The sequence below is a fragment of the Misgurnus anguillicaudatus genome, chromosome 3, assembly GCF_027580225.2.
Source record: "Misgurnus anguillicaudatus chromosome 3, ASM2758022v2, whole genome shotgun sequence".
In the NCBI taxonomy this organism is placed as follows: domain Eukaryota; kingdom Metazoa; phylum Chordata; class Actinopteri; order Cypriniformes; family Cobitidae; genus Misgurnus; species Misgurnus anguillicaudatus.
Genome location: NC_073339.2, coordinates 2,816,854 through 2,843,695, shown reverse-complemented (window position 1 = coordinate 2,843,695; position 26,842 = coordinate 2,816,854). Strand labels below are relative to the sequence as shown.

The following is a 26,842-nucleotide window of genomic DNA, read 5'->3' as shown; positions in this document are numbered from 1 at the left end:
AAAGATGTGTTTCAAAGTTAAGTTGAAACTGATTGCTTTTTGTGAAGAAGTCAAGATTATAAAATAAAGATTAAAGATAAAATTTAGAGATAAAGTTAGAAGTGACCAAACACATCAACGTTTTTCCTATTTAAGACGAGTAGTTATACGAGCAAGTTTGGTGGTACAAAATAAAACGTAGCGCTATTACGCCATAAAATATAGTTCCTCTTTTAAATCCGCTTAGAAAAGCGCTACGTTTTATTTTGTACCACCAAACTTGCTCGTATAACTACTCGTCTTAAATAGGAAAAACGTTGATGTGTTTGGTCACTTCTAACTTTATCTCTAAATGGTACCATTGAATGAATGGGGCTAAGCTAAATGCTATCGAAGCGTCGCAGCGCACTCCAGCGCTTACGTGCACGCACACAGATGATAGAGGGATGTATCAACAATTCTTAGTTAAGGTAATAACATATTTTAATATTGAAAATGAGTAGACTATTCCTTTAACAATGATCTCAAAAATCATTTCATCCAAAGGTATATGCTTGAAATTACTTTCGTTGACAAAAAATATAGCTTTACCAAACAGATTAATTTCTGTTATTAGAAAAGTAAAATTAGATTTTTAAAAAATAAAATCTTGGACTGAATATTGAAGGAAAAACAGGCAATAAGAGCCCAAACGTAAACTTCTTTAATATTCTTTCAAATTCATCTTAAGGTGAAACTTCATGAAGCTTCTTGATAAAATTACAAGTACGGTTTTGCATTGCAAAAACTAGTTTCACTCGTTCTTTATTTTTTCCATATCAGAATAAAAACAAGATCATACAAACTATGGTATAACACAAATGTTACTTTGGGAATAATGTTGGTGACTAAAAACATAAAAAAAAACTGTTAAATTTTATAATCTAAAGTGCAGTCCCCCTTTGCCTAGAAATTGCAAAACCATATTCGTTAACACACTTTTTTTAATTATAATCAGTATTGCTGTGTTTTCCTTTATTTCAATCAACTTCTCCCTTTTTTATGTAAATTTTTTTATTTTATTTATGCATTGGCAGATTTTATCCAATGTGAATTATATTGCGTTCAATGTAAACATTTTTACCAGTATGCTCTACTAGCACCAAGCGCTCAGGATTTGACAGACTTTCACACATTAAGGTGTTACGATGATTTCGGTGTAGTTTGTTCTGTAGCATGTTTTTTCTGGTGACTCTGAAAACTTCCTAAATAAGTGAATTTCTCTCCACAGATCGAGCAGACGTAAGGTTTCTCTCCAGTGTGAACTCTCTGATGGGTCTTTAAGACATCTGATCGAGCAAACGACTTCTCACACTGAGAGCATTTGAAAGGTCTTTCACCTGTATGAATTCTTTGGTGCTTTAGTAAGACAGTATGTTGCCTAAAACTCTTTCTACAAACATTACAGTGATAAGGTTTCTCTCCAGTGTGAACTCTCTCATGAACTTTAAAATGAGAAGGATCAGAGAAGCTCTTTCCACAATGAGAGCAGACAAAAGGTTTCTCTCCAGTGTGAAGTCTGTTGTGGCGTATCAGCTGAGCTTTCTGACGGAAAGTTTTATCACAGTATGAACATTGATAGAGTTTCTCTTTACTGTGTATTCTTTCGTGTGATAGGAGACCAAACAGATGCTTGAAAGTTATTCCACATTCACTGCACTGAAACCGTTTCTCATTACTGTGCACAAGCAAGTGCTTCCTCCAACCTGATACGACTGCAAATCTCTTCTCACAGTGAGGACACTTGTATGGTTTTTCTCCTGTGTGAATTCTCTTATGAACATCAAGATTTTGTTTGGTCCTTAAATATTTGTCACATACGGTGCAGTGGAAACGCTTTTCACTATTGTGTCCCCTCATATGGATGTTCATAGAACCAGTTGTTGTAAAAAAAACCTTTCCACACTGCTCACAGTGAAACGTCTTCTTTACAACGTGTACTTTTGAATAATGACGTTTCCGCTCTTCTATGGTAGTAAAGCTGATCTTACATTTGGTGCAGGTGAAGAGTTTCTCTAAAGGTTCCTTTGAGCTTAACGGCTTTCCACCGGTGATGCAGGAAAGCGTTTGTGCTGTCCGCTGCTTTTTTGATGTTGAGGATGCCTCTCCATCCGAACAAGAATCACTTTTCTCATCTGAAAGACACGTGATTACATAAAAATGTATACAAATATTTATTTAAATTATACATGTATACGTAATTATTGTACACACACATATATGATGTAAACAAAAACGTTTAGTCTGCAAACGATTAGTTTGCGATTATTGTTATGCAGCCCAAAAATAGCACTGTGTAATCACTGTGTTTTGCTTAAAGATGAAAGTCGCAAACACCTAAGGTGGCTTTACAAAAACTAACATGACAGTCATAGTGATGGACATGAAAATACAATCAAGAGAAGAAACATTTAAATATTTTCATCTGTGAACACCAGATAAAATAAACATACCCGAAGGAATAAAATCATCATCATCATGATTGTCTTCATCTTCCTCAGTGTGATCTTCCTCTGCTGTGGTTTCTCTTCTCGTCTTCATCATGAGGTTCTTGCAGTCGATAAGTTTGACTGAACACATGTTGAGTTTGGTCTGCAGGATCTGCTGCTGTTCTCCAGCGTTACAGACAGAATCCAGAGACTCTGTGGAGGTTTGATCAGTAGATTCATCATCCTGTAAGTCCTGATTACTGTCACACACTGTAGTGTCCTGAGCGTCTGTGTGCTTTGACTCAGTATAACAGAGTAAAGTCAGACTGAGCTCGGAGTCCTGTGTGGAAGATTCACAACAAACCACATCCACATCCTCACAACACACCAACACACACAAAGAGTAAGATTAGAAATTATTTGATGTTGTCTGATTCAGGTTAAGGATGTTTAAGCTTCACAAACCTCTCTCTTCAGTCCTTCATCTCCTCTTAACCTCAGCTTTGTCTCCAGTAACGCCACCTCTTTCTTCAGCTGAGAGATTTCTGTGATGAAATCATCAATATCCAGCATGGACAGATCAGTTCCTACTGATTTACAGCACATCACATCCATCATCAACACTAAAATACACAGAAACAAGACTCTGTTTACACTCACTAAAACACACAAGAGAGAAAAACACTGATGATACACAAACACATCACTCGCGAGCTATTTCTTTCTTTCTTTAGTGGGTTTATTGGCGGACTAAAGAGCTGCAGAGCGCCTCCTGCTGTACTGGAGAGAGAAGACACTCAACACTTCATTCAGCTCTATTATTTTTCAAAAATATTGTTTGCCAAGTCATGTTATTTTTTATTTGCTAAAGGACATGAAAAAGGAGTCGCAAGGCAAGTTTATTTGTAGAGCACATTTCATACACAGAGGTCATTCAAAGTGCTTTACATAGAAATGAGAAAACAATGTATTAGAGAAAAAGTATGTAGAAATAATATAAAAACCAAATTTAAAAATGTAAATGTGTGAAAAAAACAACAGAAATAAAAGTATAAAACAGTTAAAAATAATAATAAAAACAACTGAAATAAAAAGAAGTCACACAGTACCAGATGTTACGAAACTTATTGTAAACATTCACTTTCAGTGTCCAGTGGCTTTGTTAGCTGTTATATCCGTGATGCTGAACTCAAGTGCATCATGCGTTAACTCATCAGCTCTGCTTATTTGCAATGAAGGGAAATACAGCAGACAAGAGATGAAGTGATATTACAAACTGGGCTGTGGAACATCAACAAAAATCATTTATGTGGTCCCAACATAAAATTATTAAGTTAATGTAATTTTTTAAAACTGAAATGGATTGAACATGATAAAATTAGGTTGAGACAAAAAAATACATAAATTGTGTTGTATTAACTTGTTTCATTTCAGTAAATTAGACAGTGTGTAAAAATATTTTTTTGAGTGTTGAATAAAATAAAGATGTAGGACTGCACGATTAATCGCATGCGATTGTCAAGCTCATCACGTCAGTAAAGCCGGTTCCTTAATAAGTAGTAAATTGCCATCAGCTGCTTTCAGATGGAGCGGCATTTGCTACACAGAGCCGTAGTTCACTGGCAAGCGGGGAAATATGAATCGGCTGCGATTATGAATGCGATATTTCCCCGCTTTTAGAAAACTAAGGCTCTGTGTAGCAAATGCCGCTCCATCTGAAAGTTCCGATTTTTGAAGGGCATAGCGATGATTGATCACGCCTGACTGGAACTAGACCGGACACATTAAACCACATGTGCGAACATAAAGCTGTTTGCTTTATCGCCTTTTGCGGTTAAGTTTTTTTTAAATCACTTGAGGGTTAACACTTGCAAGCCTTTGAAACACGTGCAAATGATCAACTTTCTCTATTCAAATTTGCGTATTAATCTGACAATCACATGCGAGCCAAACCGTGGGTCATGATTCGTACAGATCAACTGCAACAGCACTACTGAATGACACAACGTCACCCATTCGCTAAGATCATTTTCGAAACTGGCAAGTTATCCACCTGGGTTGGATTTTGACTGGGCAAAGCCAATGTCAATCAACATTCCATCCAATCGCAATTTTGATATGCAGTCATGTTGAGTATCTACATTTATCTACCGAGAAACAATCTCGGGGTCCCCCTTGCGTCTCAGGGCTCCAAGCAGTGACCTGCCTTGCCTGTTGACAAGGTGCGCCTCTGTTCACCAACATGACAGAAGGGCATGTCACGCACTCCTTTATAATGTTATCATAAACAAAAATGGTTTCTTCAGGGAGAAATCACGAATAAGCAAACTATCAGATGCTGCAGATAAAAAAACGATCAAGTTCAGGACTTTAAACATGTCACGCATAAGGGTGTCATGATTTCGATCGAAATTAAGTCACAACCTCGAACTTCGGGGAAAAAATGGAATCGTTGATAATGCCACGCCTCCATGTCACGTCCGGTCTGCTCACATGTAGTGTTGCGAGTCAACCTCCTCTAACATGGTAGATGCAGGAGACACCACGCGAGCTGCTCTTTACATGGGAAACAAAAAACAGCAAGCGCCTCCTGCCTTCAGCTGAACTCAATCGGAACAGAGCACACACGCATGCACAGCAGCAGGGCTCCAGACTAACTTTTTTCACTAGGAGCACAATGGCCCCCAACAGAAAATTTTAGGGGCGCAACCAGAAAATTTAGGGGCACACACTGTAAATCAACATGCTATCCAAATATTCACATTTCTACTAATTCCCACTGTTTTACTAATACATACTTTATTGATAGATGTAGAAAGTACAATGTGCTGTTTCAAATTCAGTGTCACATCACAAAAAAGGTCAAATTTACTGGTCGCACATGTGCGACTGGATGTAAAATTCAGTGGCACACTCTCAAATTTTGGTGGCAGTCTGGAGCCCTGAGCAGAACCGGTCTATTCTGAACTGAGATCCGTTTAACTTGTTTGACACTATAGAATAATTTTATTTTGACTAAATATAAAATATTCCTTTAATTTTTAATGGTCTGTCATGGACCCAGTGCCACATATGAGATACTGTTTGAAAGCTTAGACTCTCTACTTTCTGCCGATATGCATCACTTTGAGATATGTTTTACTGTAAGAAAGTTATTTACACTTAATTTACACTATCACCCCCCACAATTTTTTATATGATTTAATATTCACATATTTCATATTTTTCAAGTATGACAAACATGGGCAAGTCTTATATCAAATGAAAGCTCTCACTCTCAGGAATACAACAATCGTCAAATGAATTATGAGGTAAAAAATGGTCTTTTGTAAACATATGTGAAACTTGAGTGTGAACTGCCTCAGATAGCACAGATAGCCACAAATGATACACCATCTTTTCTCTACGGTCCTACTCTAAAAAATGAGTCCATTCACAGCATTTTCTTTGGTTGTGTGCATGAATAATCCCTTGCTATTTATACGTGCAAAACAAAAAAATAATATTTATATGAAAAATGTATTTTCGCACCCTTCAGTAAAATAAGAATATCTTTTAAATGCGACATGCTAAAGAGATCATTCTTTTTTGGGTGTTTACTGTCTGCTGCTGGTAACAACCAGAAGTGTCTGCAGTCTGCTAGAGCACCCAGAACCAGAGTTATACACTATCAAAGACAGTATTTACAACATAAAAATTGCCACAAACAGCAGCTTTGTCTGGAACTTCAAAAGCTTTTCTGCAAAATGATATAAAGATATTGCATTTATTCCACGGTATGTGGTTATGGGAGCACTTCAAATATGTTTAGGCTGAAATTAAATACAAAAAGGGTATTATTCCTCCCATCAGTTGGAGTAAAATAACTTTTGCATTTATAATGATAGAGAAAAAAATCCTTTTTCCCCTATAAGCTGGCAATTGCTGGAATCAAACAAAACTGTCTGCAGGTTTCGTTACCACTCAGGGCCAAATTTATACACTTTTAAATACAGACTTTAGAAAAAAAAACATCAAAAAGCGCCTATTTATTTTTGTGTTTATTAGAGGACTAACAACACATACAACCATGTTGAGCACTTTTAACAGTGTTTTATGTAATTTCAAAGGGTTTCCTGTAAAGTGATACCAAACTTTTGTATGTGCACCTCTGCTTGTGAGTATGGGTATGAAATTGGGTAGGCCAAATCCAGGCGGAAATCCCCAAAATAGCCTCAGAGTGTAAGAGGTTAAGTTTCATAACAACTTATTTCAGTTGCTTAAAAGTTATGAAAACAGCATTTAAACATGATTTATTGGGGTATCGTCTCACAATCTCATCTGACGGTAATAAAAGCATGTTTTTAGGAAGTTACGTGCGTGTACCATATTTTTCACTGGCAGCAGGACTAACATCCCAGGGCTTCTACGGGTACAAGGTCAGATATTATATTTCATAAAAGTCTAGTCTAAAAATGGCATACCAACAAAAATAGTAAGTAACAACCAAGAATCTAATCGAATCATGACCTTAGAATCGAAAATGTATTCGAATCGAGGATTTGGAGAACACCTCCTGAATTGTTATGGCATCTGTGAATGCACACAGATTCCAGAAAATAATTGATAGTGTGAATGAACCGAAAATCAAACAATCCTGGACAAATCCCAGATGCATTTTTTTTGTGTATTTTCCATTGTCTTTGTGAAAAGGGCTTATGATGATTTTAGTGTAGTTTTTTCTTCAGTATGTTTCTTCTGATGCTTCTGAAGACTTCCAGAATGAACAAATCTCTCTCCACAGATCGAGCAGTGATGAGGTTTCTTTCTAGTGTGAATTCTCTCATGAACTCTCAAAGTAGATGTCTGAGTAAATCTCCTCCCGCATTGAGAACAGACGTAAGGTTTCTCTCCAGTATGAACTCTCTCGTGGACTTTTACCTGACCTGATCGAGCAAACGTCTTCTCACACTGAGAGCATTTGAAAGGTTTTTCACCTGTATGAATTCTCTGGTGTGACACTAAATGTTCACGTTGATTAAAACTCTTCCCACAAACATTACAGTGATGAGGTTTCTCTCCAGTGTGAAGTCTCAGATGCACTCTGATATTAGATGAATGAGAGAAGCTCTTTCCACAGTGAGGGCAGACGTAAGGTTTCTCTCCAGTATGAATTCTCTCATGTTCTATCAGCTGATACTTCTGACCGAAATGTTTATCACAATGTGAACATTGATACAGTTTCTCTTCAGAGTGAATATGGTGGTGTGATTTTAATGTACGTGCATACCTAAAGGTTTTTCCACATTCACTGCACTGATATGGACTGTCATTGGTGTGTGTAAACATATGTGTCTTCAGATGATGTCTTTGGCTGAACCTCTTCTCACACTGAGGACACTCGTATGGTTTTTCTCCTGTGTGAATTCTCTGATGAAGCCCAAGACTTTGTTTGCTGCTGAAATATTTGCCACATTCAGTGCAGCAGAAAGACTTTTCATCACTCTGTGTCTCCATGTGGCTTTCCAGCTGAGATAAAAAGTCAAAATTCGCCCACAACTGCTGACAATGAAACTTCTTCTCACTGTGCTCTTGTGAATGACGTTTCTTCTCTTGTAAGTTAGTAATGCTGATCTTAGATCTGGTGCAGGTGAAGAGTTTCTGTTCTGTGTGTTTTTTACTTTCTTCTGATGTTGAGGATGTTATTTCTTCATCCGAACATAATTCACTTTTCACATCTGAAAGAAACATGAAACAATTAAATTCACTTTTATTTACACAAACAAGGTAATGAAGTAAACAATGAAGTAGCTGTAGCTGATTGTAGCCATTCCAGATAGCAAGCAATCATGGAATCAATGTTAAAGGAAGATTTTTTTTAAAGATGTAAAATAAGTCTTTGGTGTCCCCAGAGTGCGTATATGAAGTTTAAGCTCAAAATACTCCACAGGTAATTTATTACAACATGCTAAAATTGCCACTTTGTAGGTGTGAGCAACCGACAGGGCACTTGAGTATTGCACTTTTTGTAAAATTTTTATCTTATCTTTTTTCTTTCTTGTACATTTCCTACTTCTCTATTTTGACTATTTGTTTTTTTAATCCCTACTGTCAATACAACTCGTAAATCAGTTGTATCAGGCCGACGGCAACAGAATGCTAATAATCTCTAGGGCTGTAACGATTAATTGTGTGTCCCATTAAAAATGCCTGTCTGAAATCGATTCAGAATCGAATTTAAATCGTTTCTGTGTTTCATGCACAGCTTGTGTGTGTACTACGGTGTTTTGGTCAGTACGAAGTCCTTATCAATACAATATCATAATGAGTCTGAGTCGTTTATAACGTGCATTTAAAAAAGCAACACCCGTTAAACAAAAACATTCAAAATATTCTTTATTATCATGAAAATACCTGAAACAATTCCTGAAAAAATTGAAGAACAGAAATATAAATATCCTTATAGACATTTCCTGGAATAGCGTTTGCAATGCTACTTCTTCTGTGGCACAAAGAAAGTTTCTGCACGAGAGCGCCGCCTGGCTTTGGGATGTGCCAAGATTCCAACGTAATATAGTTAAAATTCATTCATTGAGAAAATGCGCATTTGCTTGATTATCGGTTACAGCCCTAATAATCTCTGCACTTTTTCTCAACCTCAGGTACCGAGTCTCGGTCCGCTTTTGGTGCACACCACAGTTTGATTGCTGCATTCTCACCTGCCCAAACAAACCGCACCAACTGAGCAATCCAACTTTGGTACGATTCAACCGAACTAATCAAGGCAGGTGTGAAAGCACCCTTAAAGAGCTGATGAACCATTGTGCAGTGATGTTTTTCACAACCGTGATCCGTGACTCTGCCTCTTTCAAAATAAGAATCCCACATTTATACCAAAATAAAACAACATAGTATAGCTCCAATTACTCAAAATATGCCAAAACAAATTAAGTTTAACATAAAAAAATATTCAGATACGTCTGCTACAGTTTTTAACATTGATTGATGTAGGGATGGGCGATAAATTCCCTGCGAATCTCATGCGTATCTCATCAGAAAAGCCTGTTTTGCCCACCCCTACTTCAATGTTTTTTGTCTTGTCCCTTACCATCTTGCACATCAAAGAAATCAGATTTTGAAAACTTATGTGGTTAAAAAATATTTGTTTTCACTATTTTATTAGAATACCCAGACAAACATAATTAGTGATCAAAGACAAAATATGAAATGCAATGCATATTTACTGAGTGAGTAACCCGCTATTTTGTAAAGAGGAGTCCAATGGACATTTTTTATTTTTACAAAAACTTGAATAATACTTGCTGCATTATATAGGTATGTGACAAAAATGTTAAACATGGTTAAATGCTAAACTTGTTGTTCAAATAGAAAGAGCTTGACAAAAACTTTACAATAACACCAAGACCATGTCTATGGGTTCAAGAATAACAAAATACTGGACATTTGAAACTCGAAAGTCATCACTTTTTCACTATTTTGTCCAATTGTGTTCCATTTTACGTGTGATAAAACTACCCTTGCGCGTCGTTCAAATTAATTGAAATTTAGATCACTTGTAGTTTAGCATAAATGCATATTACAATTTCAAGAATGTTTTTACTCCGCACGTCGCCTGAGGTAATACGACGTTTCGTGGAACCAAACTGACAGCCGAGATTGTCACGTACCTACATTATATAGTAATGCGCCACTACTAGAATGACATAAAGCACTTTTTGTGTCATTTTTAATGCATGCCTGTTGCTCAAAAATATGTCACAATCTCATTAAAGATGTTAGCCCTCAAGATTTTTTAGGTCTTTTGGTTAGTGAGTTTGTAACTTAAACTCCCTTTTTATTAAACATGTAGGCTACTCACATTTTACAATTGTAAAAAAATACAACAACTGAGGACAAATACGAAATACCTGATGCAAGAAAATCATCATAATCTTTGTGATCTTCCTCTTCTGTCTTTTCAGTTTTTATCTCTGTTGGGTTCCCGCTGTCCTCGAGTATGACTGAACACATGTTGAGTTTGGTCTGCAGGATCTGCTGCTGTTCTCCAGCGTTACAGACAGAATCCAGAGACTCTGTGGAGGTTTGATCAGTAGATTCCTCATCCTGTAAGTCCTGATCAGATCCTGATTTACAGCACATTACATCCATCTTATCATCAACATTAAAATACACAGAGACAAGACTCTGTTTACACTCAGTAAAACACTCAAGAGAGAAAAACACTGATGATACACAAACACATCACACGCGAGCTCTTTCTTTCTTTCCTTAGTGGGTTTATCTGCGGACAAAAGAGCTGCAGAGCGCCTCCTGCTGTACTGGAGAGAGAGAAGTACTGAGTAGGAAGTAAAGCCGCGAAATCAAGGCCCCGCCCTCGCAGAATGCGCATATTACAGCTGTCAATGACGTGACACCACCTTTTTATAGCATTTAATAATTAACTAAAAACAAACTTATTTTAAAAACAAACACTTGAATTTACATCAGCGTGATAAAAACTACAGTAAATGACAGAAACCAGCTTTGGAAAAAAGATAATTATAGTGTAATTAAATTGCTAAGTTGATCTCAAGACCCATTGAATAACATGGGGGAGGCGGGGTCTATGACCTATACTGGGACCAGTCACTGGGGGCGATCGAGACATTTTGGCTTCATTTTTCAGGGCTTGTGCGGCACGCTTGATTCAAACGAATGGGTCATTGCTGTAAATAAAAAAAAAATATTTACACTTCCAATAAAAATTTCAGAAAGATGGTTTTGGTCCTTTCAAGTAGTATTTATGATGTTGGTATATGTTCAAGTGTTCATTTTTGTGATAAGCATAGAAATAGGGCGTGCCGTTATGATTGTCACGGTTGAATTTGTCGCACGAGCGTTTGGGTGGAAGTTTGATACCATGGCTCCGCCTCTGGCTCCACGGACGATTCCTTCTGCACATGCCTTGGCTCCAAACTGACGTTTTTACGTAACATGGCAGCGACCATGGTCGGAAATTTTTGCCTTCAATTCATTACAATGGAGGGAGGCGACGTCATGTCGTTTATCTTTTTTTACAGTCTATGATGTGATGTCACATTGATTACGTCTCAATCATAACCGCTCACAGACTCCACCTTTTGAGTGCATAGTTCAATCTTCTTCAATCTTAGTTCAATGTAGCATTTTAATGAAGTTCTGTTCTTGCACATAATAATAGTTTTGTGATTTTTTGTTTTTTTTTAGCTGAGGGGGCACCACAGTAAGTTCACTCAGGGCACCCCTTTGGCCAGCAGCGGGCCTGTTTATTAGTTTTCTAATATCATGTCTTCGGCCATATTAATAGCTACATATCAGTTCCTCTTTTCTGTGTGTGTTGGATATCTAATAATAATATTATAACTACACAGCATGAATGCTTTCATTCTTAAAGTGATCATAGCATGAAAATCTGACTTTTTAATGTTTAAATGCTATAATTGGGTTCCCAGTCCTTCTATCAACCTAGAAAATATGAAAAATATCAACCCAGTAACTTAGTTTTGCTAAATCATTCCCAGCGAGAGAGAAAATAATTGATACCACAATTGAGTTTCAATTTGAAGAAATCACCATTATGGTTATCAGTGTTTGCATTTCTTCAGCTCATTTGCATTGAAGTGGAGACACACCAAAACAGCATATTTTTGCCACACGACACCACCACCAAAGTGTCAATTTTAACATGTTATAATAAATTAACTTTTGAGGTATTTTGAGCTAAAACTTCACATACACACTCTGGGGACACCAAAGACTTATTTTACATCTTTATCAAATCGCATAATATGACCCCTTTAACACATAGCTTTAAAAAATATGATAGTAGACATAAACCTGAAAGAAATCACAAGATCATCCTTGGGTTTGAAGTAGGTCGCTAACCTATAACCATTTTTATTTAAAGCTACTTAGAAAAGTGAAAAAAATAACAACAAAACAATTATTCAACCTAAGAAGCTATATTATGAAACTGCTGTACAAAGTTAGAACATTCTATCAATTCTTCAAGACGATTTCTGTTGGCTTAAAAATCCACCTACATCCACTGAAACATGCACAATGGTTTTGGTTTCCAATTGACATGAAAGTTCTTTTAATTTATTCTGAATAAACACAAAGCTATGGAGATTCAAGTGTTGTTTTTCTCTTCAGTGTCTTTTTATGAGCCATTAAAGATCCTACTTTAGTCGATCTGTGGAGAGATTTACTACTAGAAGGTTTCTCTTCAGTGTGAACTCTCTGATGAAATCTAAAATAATATGGATTAGAGAAGCTCTTTCCACATTGAGAGCAGACGTAAGGTTTCTCTCCTGTATGAAGTCTCTCATGGATTTTTAAGTAACCTGACTGAGTAAACGTCTTGTCACACTGAGAGCATTTATAACGTTTTTCTCCTGTATGAATTCTCTGGTGCGCTAGCAAGTTTGGCATTTGACTGAAACTCATCTCACAATCACTACAGTGGTAAGGTTTTTCTCCGGTGTGAACTCTCTGATGAACTTTAAAAGTACCTAGACCAGTGAAGCTCTTCCCACATTGAGAGCAGACGTAAGGTTTCTCTCCAGTGTGAAGTCTCTGATGATATTTTAAGGTACTTAACTGAGTAAACGTCTTCTCACACTGAGAGCATTTGTAAGGTTTTTCACCTGTATGAATTCTTTGGTGTTTTACTAAAACACTTTGTACACTGAAACTCTTTCCACAAAAATTACAGTCATGAGGTTTCTCTCCAGTATGAACTCTGTGATGAAGCCTAAGATAATTTTGACTAGAGAAGCTCTTACCACATTGAGAGCAGACGTAAGGTTTCTCTCCAGTATGAACTCTCTCATGGACTTTCAGATGAACTTTTTGACAAAAACGTTTATCACAGTGGGAACACTGATATTGTTTCTCCTCACTGTGTGTTTTTTGATGAGATTGAAAAGAGCCTAAAAACCTAAAGGTTTTACCACATTTACTGCACTGATACGGTCTCTCTTTGGTGTGTAAAAACAAGTGTGCCTTAAGACAGTATGCATAGGAAAATCTCTTCTCACAGTGAGGACACTCGTATGGTTTTTCTCCTGTGTGAGTTGTCTTATGAACATCAAGATTGTATTTGTTGCTTAAACATTTGCCACATTCAGTGCATTGGAAAGGCTTTTCACCACTGTGTGTCCTCATGTGGCATTTTAGTTGAGATAAGAAGTCAAAATCCTTCCCACACTGTTGACAGTGAAACTGATGCTTTTTTCTGTGTTCTTCTGAATGACGTCTCTGCTCTTGTAAGGTAGTAAAGCTCATCTTACATCTCCTGCAAGTGAAGAGTTTCTGTTCTGTGTGTTTTCTTTCATGTCTCTTTAAATATCCTTTCGAGCTCAATGTCTTTCCACAAGTGATGCAGGAAAACGTCTGTGCTGTAAGTTGCTCTTTTGATGTCAAGGATGTTATTTCTCCATCACTACATGAATCACCCTTCTCATCTGAAAGCAAACAAACGCCATTAGAAATGTATTCTGACTTACATTTCTACCAACTGCAAACACAGGCGAGAAGTTACTTGAAGGGGTCCCCAGTGCTTCTATCACTTTATAAAACGTAAAAATATCAACCCAGTTACTTTGTTTTGGTAAACCATTCTCTGCAAGCATGTGAAAAATTAGGTTGTTCAGATTTCGCCTGTTTTGTGAGGTAGATAAATCTGCACTATCCAACCATAGCACTGCCATTTAGTGCAGAAATAAAGAGAGAGAGAGAAAAGATAATTGACAGCCAAATTAAGATTCATTTTCAACAAACCACCATCATTGCGGTCAGGGTTTGCATTTTATCAGCTCATTTGCATTTTAAAGGACACACGCAAAAAACGCCACATTATTGTTCAGGGCTACAAAGTGGATAATAAATTATCTGTGAGGTATTTTGAGATAAAACTTAAAACACCAACAACGTATTTCACATCATAATTTTTTTTATAATATGACCCCTTTTAAGTTTTTGATTTGAGTAACATAAAACACTTTAATGAAACATGAACTGACAGGACAATTAAAATATTGTAAAAAGACAACAGAAGACACATACCTGAAGAAGTAGAATCATCATTATCATCACCATCATCATCATCATCAGTGTAATCTTCCTCTTCTGTGGTTTCTCTTCTCGTCTTCATCGTGAGGTTAGTGCAGTCAACGAGTTTGACTGAACACATCTTGAGTTTGGTCTGCAGGATCTGCTGCTGTTCTCCAGCGTTACAGACAGAATCCAGAGACTCTGTGGAGGTTTGATCAGTAGATTCATCATCCTGTAAGTCCTGATTACTGTCACACACTGTAGTGTCCTGAGCGTCTGTGTGCTTTGACTCAGTATAACAGAGTAAAGTCAGACTGAGCTCGGAGTCCTGTGTGGAAGATTCACAACAAACACACACAGAGTAAGATTAGAAATGATTTGATGTTGTCTGATTCAGGTAAAGGATGTTTAAGCTGTACAAACCTCTCTCTTCAGTCCTTCATCTCCTCTTAACCTCAGCTTTGTCTCCAGTAACGCCACCTCTTTCTTCAGCTGAGAGATTTCTGTGATGAAATCATCAATATCCAGCATGGACAGATCAGTTCCTACTGATTTACAGCACATCTCGTCTCTCATCATCAACACTAAAATACACAGAGACAAGACTCTGTTTGCAATCAATAAAACACTCAAGAGAGAAAAACACTGAGGATACACAAACACATCGCACGCGAGCTCTTTCTTCTTCTTTAGTGGGTTTATTGGCGGACTAAAGCGCTGCAGAGCGCCTCCTGCTGTACTGGAGAGTGATACTCCAGCGAGAAGATCATCTTATCTTTTATAAATCCTTCAACGTTTTCAGGAGTGATTAAAAAGTGCCAACTTTGACCCTGTCGGTAGTTTTTAAATGACCATACGCTTAAATGGCGACACATTAAAGGGGTCATATTATGAGATTTTTTTTAATATGTAAAATAAATATTTGGTGTTCCTAGAGTGTGTATGTTAGAAGTTTTAGCTCAAAACACACCACTGCTAATTTATTATATCATTTTAAAATTGCTAATTTAAAGGCTTAATTTGTTTTTTAACAATTTTGCAGTCATGCGGCAATTGCTTTGAAAGGTTTTTTATAGTTGTAGAGATTAGTGTGATCTTGAGTTTAGGAATGAAAACGGCGCTCAGCCGCTGAGATTTCAGGCCGTATAGCTGTATCCCTTCTAGCCACAACACAGACATCTGAATGGAGACTCTGGGGAGCACAAATAAGTGGCTAAGTTGTATTATTTTTTTTTCATATTTGGCACAATCTAGAAATGTTAGCGTGTGTAAAATATAACTTGTCAGTATTAGCTATTGTTGTTGTTCCTGTTGCCTAGCAACATTCTTAACCATTATAAAGGGAGAGAGTGAGTATCTGTGAAATGCACGCATAGCCAGGTGTTAAAGCGACAAAACTGAATAGGTATTAAATGTATGTTGTAAAAGATGATAATTTATCGAGCTATTGTTGTTCTTTAATGTAAATCTAATGAATGAAGTTGAGTACTATTGGTGTAAATGTGGTAACTTTAGAAGCCGGTTAATAAGCATGAGTCAAAACTTCACTTCAACAACACTGACACTTCATGCCATCTGCTTACTACATTGTACATTAAAGGTCTTGAGACGTTTAGCAGCCTACTTGAAGCAAATTACTATTTCCTAAGATGTTTTAAGAGTTGCAAACTTGTAGATGTTTTTCTTTTCCTCAAACATAACGCACATACAAAAATCCTATATTCTATGAATCACAGATCAAGAAACTCATACACTCATCTTTTTTTCGTTGTAATTGCTTTAGTGAATATGGTACAAGAGACCTGCATCAAAAATTGTGAAGTTACAGACCAATTTTGCACATTCGCAATTAACAAGTAAAAACATTGTGACCGGTACATCCTGTAAGATAAATAGGCAGAGAGTAGGCGGTCGTTTTGTGGGCGGTCATACAGATATTTCTCGATCATTTACATAACAATCAAACAAGTCAATATAATAAACAGTTGTTGTTTTAAACATTCTGTGAACATTAAACCATGAAATTGTCACAACGTTTAAAAATGGTAAAATGTAACATCCCTCTAACATTCAGACAACACAAAAACTTTCTTAGAACGTCATGAACACTGGACACTTTTTACATTGGCAGAACGTTTTTAGGAACGTTGGGAACTTTCAGGGAACGTTCTTAGAACTTTTTTCTGTGAGCTGGGTACCCAGATAGCATGAACCATTGAAACAATGTTGTCATTGTTAATACCATTGAATCAATATCACGTTTGCACCCTCCATTAAAGGGACACAAGGCACTATTTTTATGTTAATAAATCATCTTCGTAAGTCGGTATATGGTTAAATGACTCATTACCGGACAAATGAAGTCTCTCTCGCCCGCCCCTACCGTCTGTAGGAAGAATACCCCACTTGCAACTTCGCTGTATCCGACCCGGTGTCCTTCAGTCTCGCAAAGTCTCAGATATCGCGAGAAGCAGTATCACTTTACGGCAAACACAGAGGCAGGCGAGCTAAACACGGCTAGCGATTGTTGCAAATGGCAGAGCCGGGGAAGAAGCATCGAAAACCCTTGACTGAAGGGAAACATAACTGGATTGGAAATAAGCTGATAAACTTGGTTCCGAGGGGGGAGGGACAACAGTTCGTTTTTATGACAGTGTGTTTGAAAGCATTTACTTTCAGACACTAGGGGGAGCTCGTAGAGAAATATTACGCAGACTTGCCTGGTTTCCCTTTAATATTGAAAAAATATTGAAATTACCATTATTGTGATCAGTGTTTGCCCCAGTTGGGTCATTGACTCTTGACATTAACTAAGTTATTTTTGTTATTTTCTTTTTTTGTGTTTGTATGTGTTTATGAAGAAACACATGTGCATTGGTAAAGAAAGATGTGTTTCAAAGTTAAGTTGAAACTGATTGCTTTTTTTGAAGATGTTGAAATGATATAAAATTAAGCTGCTTTACATGATTATGTTGATCCATTTTTGACAATTATAATTGTTTTGGTTTGTAAATACACTGTGACGAGACAAAAAAATTGCTGACACATTCAGACATCATTACTCATCCTACAAATCTCAACAATGGTGACAATCATCAAACAAATTAAGATAAAACGATCAACAGCAATGCATGCTGGGATTCATGAATTCGTTTAGTACTACGGTGATACCCAGCATGCATTGCAGCATGAAGCTTTCTTTTGTTGATCGTCACCATTGATGAGATTCATAGACTGATTCATGATGTCAGAGATAGATTCAGTAGTTTAATCTTCTTAATGTGTTTTTATAATTCTCAACATAACAGACCTGACACTGTTTCCAACTAGCACTTTAATATCCATTTCTTACACATCTTAAACAGTATTTCGTTGATATTATTTAGGTATATCTACAAGAATTAAACTACTTGATAACTTTAGAGCTTTGTTTTCTTTGCAATAGCAGATGTATTTTAAAACACTGCTTTAGCACCCAAAGAAAACTTACCATTAAAACACAAGAGTCAAGGACCCAACCAAAGCAAACACCGATCACAACATAATGGCGATTTGTAGAAATTTCAATATTTTTCAACATTAATTGAGGGTGCAAACGTGATATTGATTCAATGTTTCTACCATTGACAAATCAACGATTTTTAACATTGTTTCAATGGTTGCATGCTATCTGGGTATATATATATATATATAAAATGACAAGACTTTAGTGGACTTGAACATCAAGGATTCACAGACAGACAACAATAAATAAGATCTTTAAATAACTATTACAACAATGTAGACAAGGAGACTTCACTCCAGATTCGAACCCAATATGGCCGCATGTCAGTCAAGAACACTATCCGTTCCCCCTCACACTTCCTTGTTTGACAAAACTAGCATAGATACAATACGACACAAAATCTTGCTTTGCAAGTCACAGTAGATAGATGAATGGATGGATTGATAGGATCTGCTATTCTCCAGTGTGAATTCTCCTGTGCAGAGCAATGCTTGACTTATGGGTGAAGGTCTGTCCACACTCATCACATCTGTAAGGCTTAATTCCAGCGTGAATTCGCATGTGTGTACCAAGGTTGGACTTTTGAGTGAAACTCTTTCCACACTGGTCACAACAGTAAGGCCTTATTCCAGAGTGAATTCGCACGTGTACACCAAGGCTGGACTTTTGAATAAAGCTTTTTCCACACTCAGCACAACAGTACGACTTTAATCCAGTGTGAATTTTTTTGTGTACACGAAGGCTGGACTTTTGAATGAACCTCTTTCCACACTCATCACAACAGTAAGACTTTATTCCAGTGTGAATTTTTGTGTGTACAAGAAGGTTGGACTTTTGAACGAAGCTTTGTCCACATTGATCACACCTGTAAGGTTTTTCTCCAGTGTGACTTATTTTGTGCATATTAAGGGTGGACTTATAAACAAAGCTATTTCCACATTCATCACAACTGTAAGGCTTTTCTCCGGTGTGAATTCTCCTGTGCACCTTAAGGCTGGAGTTGTGACCGAAGCTCTTTCCACACTCGTCACATGTGAAAGGTTTCTCTCCAGTGTGAATTCTCTTGTGCGCATTAAGGTTGAAGTTACAAGAGAAGCTCTTTCCACACTCATCACATCCATAACACTTTTCCGCAGTGTGAATTTGCATGTGCACATTAAGGTCAGACTTACAACTGAAGATTATTCCACACCGAGAGCACGTACAAGAATCTTCATCTGAAAAAATCTTCTCAGTCTTCAAGCAGCTCAGAGATTCTTCTTCAGGTTTATAATGATGAGGTTTCTCCTCAATTTCATCCGCACTTTCCTCCTTCACCTTCATCAGGTCTAAAAAGAACAGAGAAATTAATTATGATCGATATGGCAAGTATAATGGAGCTTTTCCATTGCATAGTACCACACGGGTCAGGTCATGTCAGCTCACTTTACTTTGGCTCTGTTAGCTTTTCCATTGAGTTTAGTACCACTTCAGAGTGGGAGGGATAATATTGTGTCCAACCGAGGTGGTACTAAAAAAGTATCAGGTACTACGTACTGTACCCAGTGGAAAATCACCCAAAAAGTAAGCTGACCCAACTCGTTTACTTTGCCGCACAAGTTAACTAGTCACAGACCACTTCTGAAACTACAATGATACACAATAATGATTGTTTGTGTAACCCCTTTAACACCTTAACTGTCACCCCCCCATTTTAAGTGGGGGTTAAAATTTGATGTGTCACTTTTCTTAATAAATAAATAAATAAATAAATAATGCAATAAAGTTTATATCTTATATTTAAAATGTATTGCCCAAAATGCTAAAAAAGCTTTTTTTCAAACTTTTCTTTAGTTCATTTAGTGTGTAAATATTCAGTCGACATACTTGAATAAATCAAATCCTCTTTATCTGTTTGTTCTTCTTTGATTTCTTGTTTCAGCTCCATCCCAGAGTCCAGCAGATTTATTGATGTCTTGTCTTCTTCTTCATTACAGACAGAAACCAGAAGCTCTGTAGATGTTTAATCAGACGATTTGAACATTTTTGTAATAAAAATAGCAGACTACTAATAGCACACATACAAAAAACAGCTAAATTCGCATTTCACTTTAATATTACACTATTTTAAACAATTATATTATTTATTCTTAACTTGCAGTCGTTTTAAAAGATTGGTAACTTACTGTGCATGCTTCTTTTATATGTTGGCATTACTTTGAGTTTATGCACTTTGGTTTTTAAGAACATGAAATAAGCACAATATTTGTCTTAAATAAATTTAAATAACTTTTTTCATGAATGGATGAAAGCGCAGGTCTCTGTCTCCTTAGCGCCACAACAAGCCCCTACTACTGGCACCTCCTGAAACCCTAATAGCACACATACATCTCAGAGACGTCTATTTGATGTCTGCGTTAAGATCTATTATTTTGCTGGTCTGCTTGCCTCTGATACGTTTCCAAAAATATGCCATAGACACATTTGAACATGTCTGCTCTGCAAGATGTAAGTAACAATAATAAAAACTTCGCTTACCCTGGAGAGATAACACTTACAAACATTAATCACATAAAAGACGAAGAGCACAAACACAACATTAAAGAGTAACTAAACCCTTATCCAACTTTTTTTAGTTACTGATCTGTAAGAATGATGGTTTATTAGTGCTGTTCATTGATTTTAGTAAGTTTTTTGACATTTGGATATAAAGTGTTTCAATACTGTAATATTTGGTGTAAAAACGTCTTAGTGCTGCCCTCTTCAGGTTGAACGGTGGCTACTGCAGTTGAATTTTCCTATTGGATGTTGGGTCCAAAAAATGACTCGTGACGTAAGCAGGTTTAAGCTTACCACGCCCTTGTTACGATCTCACCACACACTTGTTACGAGCTTAGTTCGTCCCCTCTATCTCTGTTGGGATCTGCCCACTTTTCTAGCATTTTTCAAATATTGCCAGTGGGTGGAGTCAGGCTCTGACCAGGGGTTTAGTTACGCTTTAAGGGTTCATTGTGACGTGAACTGATCTTCTTCTCGTGTCTTGGCGCTTTTCATTCAGTGTGTATATGTCGCCACCTACCGTGAAAACTTTGTCATTGTTCCCCAGAAGTAGATAATCTTAATTCTTAAAAAAAAATCCTAAAACTTTCAGGCGTATGCAGAGCTAGGCAAGATTTATTTTGGAGACCCTTTGCACCTTCAAATTTTCAGAAAAAAAAACTTTCAATGTTTTCCATACACTATAAGAAATAATTTAAACACTAAAATTAGATTAACTTTTAATCACGTTAACAAACAGATTAAATACCAATTTGTAAAAATGTAATTAGAAATGATGCAAATCCACACAGATTAAACACTTTAAAGGGGTCATATTATGAGATTTTTGTGAAAGTCTTTGATGTCCCCACTCCCAGAGTACATATGTGAAGTTTTAGTTTAAAATACACGACAGATATTTATTATAGCATGTTAAAATTCCCATTTTGTAGGTCTGAGCAAAACATTGCAAATTAAAATGCAAATGAGCAGATTAAATTCAAACACTGATCGTGTAGCCGGCTTCGTCTGCACGTTGCCGACTACTGCGTTGTGTTCTGGTGCACTGAAGACAGGACACTGACGTTCCTCAAGGCACTTTATTATGTACAAACTCTCTCAGTCAAGTAGAAGGCTCACTGTTCAAATTCAAAGAGAGCAAATGTTCAAAATTCTACCCTCGATTAGAATCAGCCTCTCTCAGTCGAGTAGAATGCAGACTGAATTTAATCACATTCAAAAATCAAAGAAATAAAATATAAAAGAATTATAGAAAATAAACATTACATCAGTTGGTGTATATGTATGTGTCATATTGCATGTTATTCCTGTTATATTCTGGGTTTTTATCTTCTACATTAACTTTATGCAACATGAAATAAAACATCTTTTCAATAATTAGTATCCAATAATATGCATAAAGCAACATGTACATATTTTATGTTCGTGCTCTTTAGTGCCATTAAACATTAATCAATACATGAAAACTTTTTAAATGAACACATTATATTTTTAACACATCATATATTTTTTAACATTGATATTGGGAGTACATACCTGTTCAAATTCAAAGAGAGCAAATGTTCAAAATTCTACCCTCGATTAGAATCAGCCTAACATAAAAAAAAGACAACTTAAACATGAGGGCTGCACCACAAGAGGATAGAATGATGATCACTAACATACAGCTAGGCAAACCAGGAGGCTAGCTAAGTTAGCAATTTCTCAAACTCTCAAAAACAGCAAAGTTCCAGACACATCTTGATTAAATGTATGTGCATTCATCATAAAATACACGTATGAGTTACCATGTGCACTGAAACTAAAGTTTTAACAGGTATATTTTCAAGTTTACATAGTGCTGATATGAACACATACCTCTCTCAGTCGAGTAGAATGCAGACTGAGAAAAGAACGCGAAAATTCCATATATAACCAACACTCTAGGGGGCGCACTCACACAACTAACTCTCCCAATATCTATGAACTACCATGAAACACCTGAACAATACATTATTTTGGTGAAATAAACTTACACAAACAAATAGAAAATGAAAAGTTGCAAAAATATTTAATTCTTTGACCCGTTACATTCACCCCTCTTTAATTTCACCAAAATCCTTTGCAAGTAGAGGGTGTCAAAAAAATTACAGAACAAAACTCTTGTTCACTCAGTTCAAGATAGCCCTGGGACTCCATTTCCCTTACACAGCGTATAAGCTACTTACAAAGTAAGTTCAAAGAAAACAGCAGTTGATCAGGCTACTGCCCCTTCTAGTGAATATGATGCCTTTTACACCATATGAGATCTTGGAACACTTTCCCTCCAATATGAACATCTCATGACTCAAGTAATGCTACTGGTTATAAAGAAAATATCGAAATCTTAATGAAAAAAAATTTTAAAATAAAGAAAGTAAAGACAGTGACCTTTTATTGGCCCCTTTTACAAAACCCTTAGTGAGTGGTTTTTGAACCATGTTCTCTATCAAGCGATTGACTGCCTTAACAACCCTGCCAGTACGTGTCCTGACAACCTGTCTGTCAAACCCTTGTGCTTGTGAGGGCATCTGACTATCAGTCATTGTAACAGGGGAGGTGACATTCGAGGACTCTGTTTCATCTAAATCAGGAACATCAATTGGGGCAACGGAGTCAGTGTCATTCATTTGCAAGTTAGGGGGTTCACTGGTATCCGACAAGCCTCTCACAGGTGAGTATTTATTTTCCCCTTGGCCTCTAACCTCTTTAGATTGGGCTCTCGTGGGTGTCAGTTGAACAGACTTTCTGGACAGAGAGTGGGGTATCTCACTCTCCCCTTCAGACTCATCAGCTTCTCTCTCAGACTCAAACTCAGCATTGGAGGATGTGTTTAACCACAAGCTTGTAGGGTCCTCAGAAGCATCTACTGCTAGACCACTCAAGGCATCAACAGAAGGAGGCTGAAACTCACTGGCCACATCTGAGGCAGCTTCATTCATCTCCTCCCTGCTCAGTTCTGGCACAGGCAAGAAGCTCACATCCAACATCAAATTCCGATGAACAACTTTGGTTTTCCCACTCTCATCTCTGACTTTGTACACATGAGTCTGAGGGTCTCGGTCTATGATGGTATACATCGTGGGCTCCCACTTATCCGCTAACTTTCTCTTCCCTCTCTCTGCTTTATTAGCTAGCAAAACTCGGTCACCAACGTTCAAGTGGGTTCCACGTACTCTCTTGTTGTAGCCATCAGCTTGATGTTGCTGTTCTTTCCTCGCATGCTGCTGAGCTATGCCGGCAGCCACATGGAGGTTTGCCATCAATTTCTCTGCATACGTTTTATAATTCACCACGACTGGATCCTTCAAGACTTGTTTGAAGACCATATCTACCGGGAGTCTGGGGACTCGACCATACATCAAATAGAATGGAGGATATCCAGTTGTTTCATGAGTGGTGGCATTATAGGCGAAAGTCAAAGTCTGTATCTGTTGGACCCAGTGTTGTTTAGCTGTCAGGGGTAGGGCACGTAACATACTGCCAAGCGTCCTATTGAACCTTTCAGTTTGCCCATTCCCCATGGGATGGTATGCTGTTGTGTGTGTTTTTTTAATTCCTGTGAGGCTGAGAAGTTCGGCTATGAGTTTACTTTCAAAATTGGCCCCCTGGTCAGAATGTATTCGCTCTGGGAAACCGTAGATGCAGAATACATTATCCCATAACTTCTTTGCTATTTGCTTTGCAGTTTGGTTGATGCAGGGAAATGCATGAGCCAATTTTGTAAAGTGGTCTGTTATGACTAAAACATCAACAGATCTTTGCTTACAGTCCTCAGCACTCCAAAAATCAATGCACACCAGTTCCATGGGTGCCGAAGTGTGAATGCTCTCCAAGGGGGCTCGGGCAGCTGGTTCAGGGGTCTTTGCAAGTATGCAGCGTTGGCAGCATTTCACATATTCTTTGATGTCTCTTCCCATTTGCGGCCAGTAGAAACGCTGTCGGGCGAGGTGTGCTGTTCTAGCCTGCCCTTGATGCCCAGCGAGGTCATGCACGCCAGCGAGAGCCTTGGCCTTTAAGCTAGCAGGCAGCACAAACTGATACCTCTTCTCTCTACTTAATGGGTCTTTGGTTACCCTGTATAGGACTCCTTCCTGAACTTTTAGATGATGCCACTGCTTGCACAGTGTCTGGGCCTGAAGAGCTAACCTACTTCTCCCTCGCCTAGATGGTGGCTCACCCCTCTGAATGAGTGGCAGGACCTCCCTGATAACTGAGTCAGTTTCCTGGCTGTGCCTTAGCTCGCTGATGCAGAGGGCTGGAAATGTTTCTTGTTCTGGGGGCACCGTCTGTGGAAGAGCATTGAGAAACTGTGTTGCTCTTATCTCTGCTCCCCTTTCCCAATCTACATGAGCTTCACAAGCAGATTTTACATGAGAGGGTTCTTGACTGCCAGCCAGCCTGTCTTGAGTAGTGTCCATAGTTACAGAGCACCCTTCATCGTGTGCCTGAAGACACTGGGTCTTACGCCGGAAGAGATCCTGGACTTTCTCCTCCTTAGTTCCCTCTGCCTCTGCCAAAAGACTTTCATATGGCTCACTGATCAACCTTTGGCTCACTGATTTAGCAAAAGGATCTCTACTTAGAGCATCTGCCACGATGTTCTTTACCCCAGGAATGTGTTTGATGCTGAAGGTGTATGGGGAAAGCTTTGCCACCCACCTCTGTTCGCAAGCGTCAAGTTTTGGTTTTGTCATTATATAAGTCAAAGGATTATTGTCGGTCCACACTGTAAAAGTATGGCCCTTCAACCAGTGGCTAAATTTTTCACAAATACTCCATTTGAGCGCCAGGAACTCCAGTCGGTGGGCAGGATACCTCTTTTGTGAACCAGTGAGGGTCTTGCTGGCAAAGGCGATCGGGCGTGCCTTTGTTTCTCCTTCTGGTATCTGGGACAGTACTGCCCCAAGGCCGTCAAGAGATGCATCAATGGACAGAACCAAGGGCTTAGAAAAGTCTGGATGGCTAAGGACCACACAATTCAGGAGCTTCTCCTTAAGACCGTTGAAAGCGGATTCGCAGTCAAGGGTCCAATCCGCAGGTTTGAGCTTTCTATAGACTCCTGGATTCTGACTGTTCTTCCCTGTCTTTCCTCTCCGTTTCTGGCCAGCTGTAAGGGCAAACAGGGGTTTTGCGATGGAAGAGCAATTTGGTATGTAGTGTTGATAATAAAATACCATTCCCAGGAATGACTTCACTCTGTGGACTGAAGGGGTGAAGCCATCGTCTTCCATCAAGTCTCTCTTAGACATTTTGGTGATGACCTCAACCTTTTCCGGGTCAACAGCAACACCGTCACTGTCAATGACATGTCCGAGGAACTTCACAGACCTCCGCATCAGATGGCACTTTTTCGGACTCAACTTCAGGTTGTGCTCCCGCAGCCTCTGGAAAACAACTTCCAATCTGCTGAGTGCCTGTTGTTCGTCGGGGGCAAAAATCAAAAGATCATCTAGATAACACAAGAGACTGCTGAAATTAAGATCACCAAAGATACTCAGCATCATCCTCATGAAGGACGCTGGACTGTTGCAAAGCCCCTGCGGCATTCTGTTATACTCATGTAGGCCTAGTGGTGTTGTAAAGGCGGTATACTTTTTGTCCTCCTCATGCATAGGCAAGTTATAAAAACCAGACGTAAGGTCCATGGTGCTGAAGACAGCATTACCGCCGAGGGCGGCCAAGCAGTCCGATTGATGTGGCAAAGGATGAGCATCCTTGATGGTTCTTGCATTCAGCCATCGAAAGTCTGTGCATATACGAAGATCGCCATTTTTCTTCCAAACCATCACGAGTGGGGAAGCATATTCACTCATTGATTTCCGTATGATTCCCTGCTCTTCCATCTCGGTAAGAACTTGGCGCAGCTTTTGATAATGGGCTGGCGGCACTCTGCGATATGGAAGACGAAAGGGGCGGTCGTCAGTGAGGCGGATCCTATGTGCAAAGCCTTTGGCTTCTCCACAGTCAAGATGATGCTTTGAGAATACATCCTGATATTTCTCCAACAATGTCACAAGTTGGAGCTTGGTGGAGGGGCTCGCTTCACAATGGTCAATGTCAACATTTCCCAGACCACACTTCTGCAACCTGTCTTTCAGGTCACCGCTGTCGTTCTGTTTCACATGAGTCGCTCTAACAGAACCAGTGTCACTCTGACAGGAACCCTGGAACAGCGTGAGGTCTTCAGCTGCAATACAAGTAGAGACATCCGCAAGCTTGCTGTTCTTTCTCAGTGTGAGTGGTTTATCTGAGATAT

At 38.3% G+C, this 26,842-nt stretch overlaps 2 protein-coding genes across 2 annotated transcripts in view; both read right to left on the bottom strand.

The window, feature by feature from the left end:
* Positions 1 to 1,082: 1,082 nt before the first annotated feature.
* On the bottom strand, positions 1,083 to 10,725 carry LOC129443842 (uncharacterized). Its single transcript, XM_073860061.1, has 5 exons — positions 10,355 to 10,725; positions 7,152 to 8,164; positions 2,913 to 3,161; positions 2,472 to 2,823; positions 1,083 to 2,153 (listed from the first exon to the last, which is right to left on the bottom strand). Exons 1-5 carry the CDS (start codon positions 10,593 to 10,595, stop codon positions 1,162 to 1,164), a joined length of 2,847 nt encoding a protein of 948 aa, XP_073716162.1. The 5' UTR covers positions 10,596 to 10,725; the 3' UTR covers positions 1,083 to 1,161.
* A 1,601-nt stretch (positions 10,726 to 12,326) lies between these two features.
* The window catches only part of LOC129443838 (uncharacterized), a 35,617-nt gene continuing 21,101 nt past the window's right edge, over positions 12,327 to 26,842 (bottom strand). Inside the window, exons 7-11 of the mRNA XM_073860060.1 lie at positions 18,482 to 19,201; positions 18,384 to 18,400; positions 14,946 to 15,292; positions 14,535 to 14,850; positions 12,327 to 13,933 (exon numbers count right to left, since the gene is read on the bottom strand). Of these exons, the coding sequence (XP_073716161.1) occupies positions 12,588 to 13,933; positions 14,535 to 14,850; positions 14,946 to 15,292; positions 18,384 to 18,400; positions 18,482 to 19,201 (2,746 nt within the window). The 3' untranslated portion in view covers positions 12,327 to 12,587. The remainder of the gene's footprint in view (positions 13,934 to 14,534; positions 14,851 to 14,945; positions 15,293 to 18,383; positions 18,401 to 18,481; positions 19,202 to 26,842) is intronic.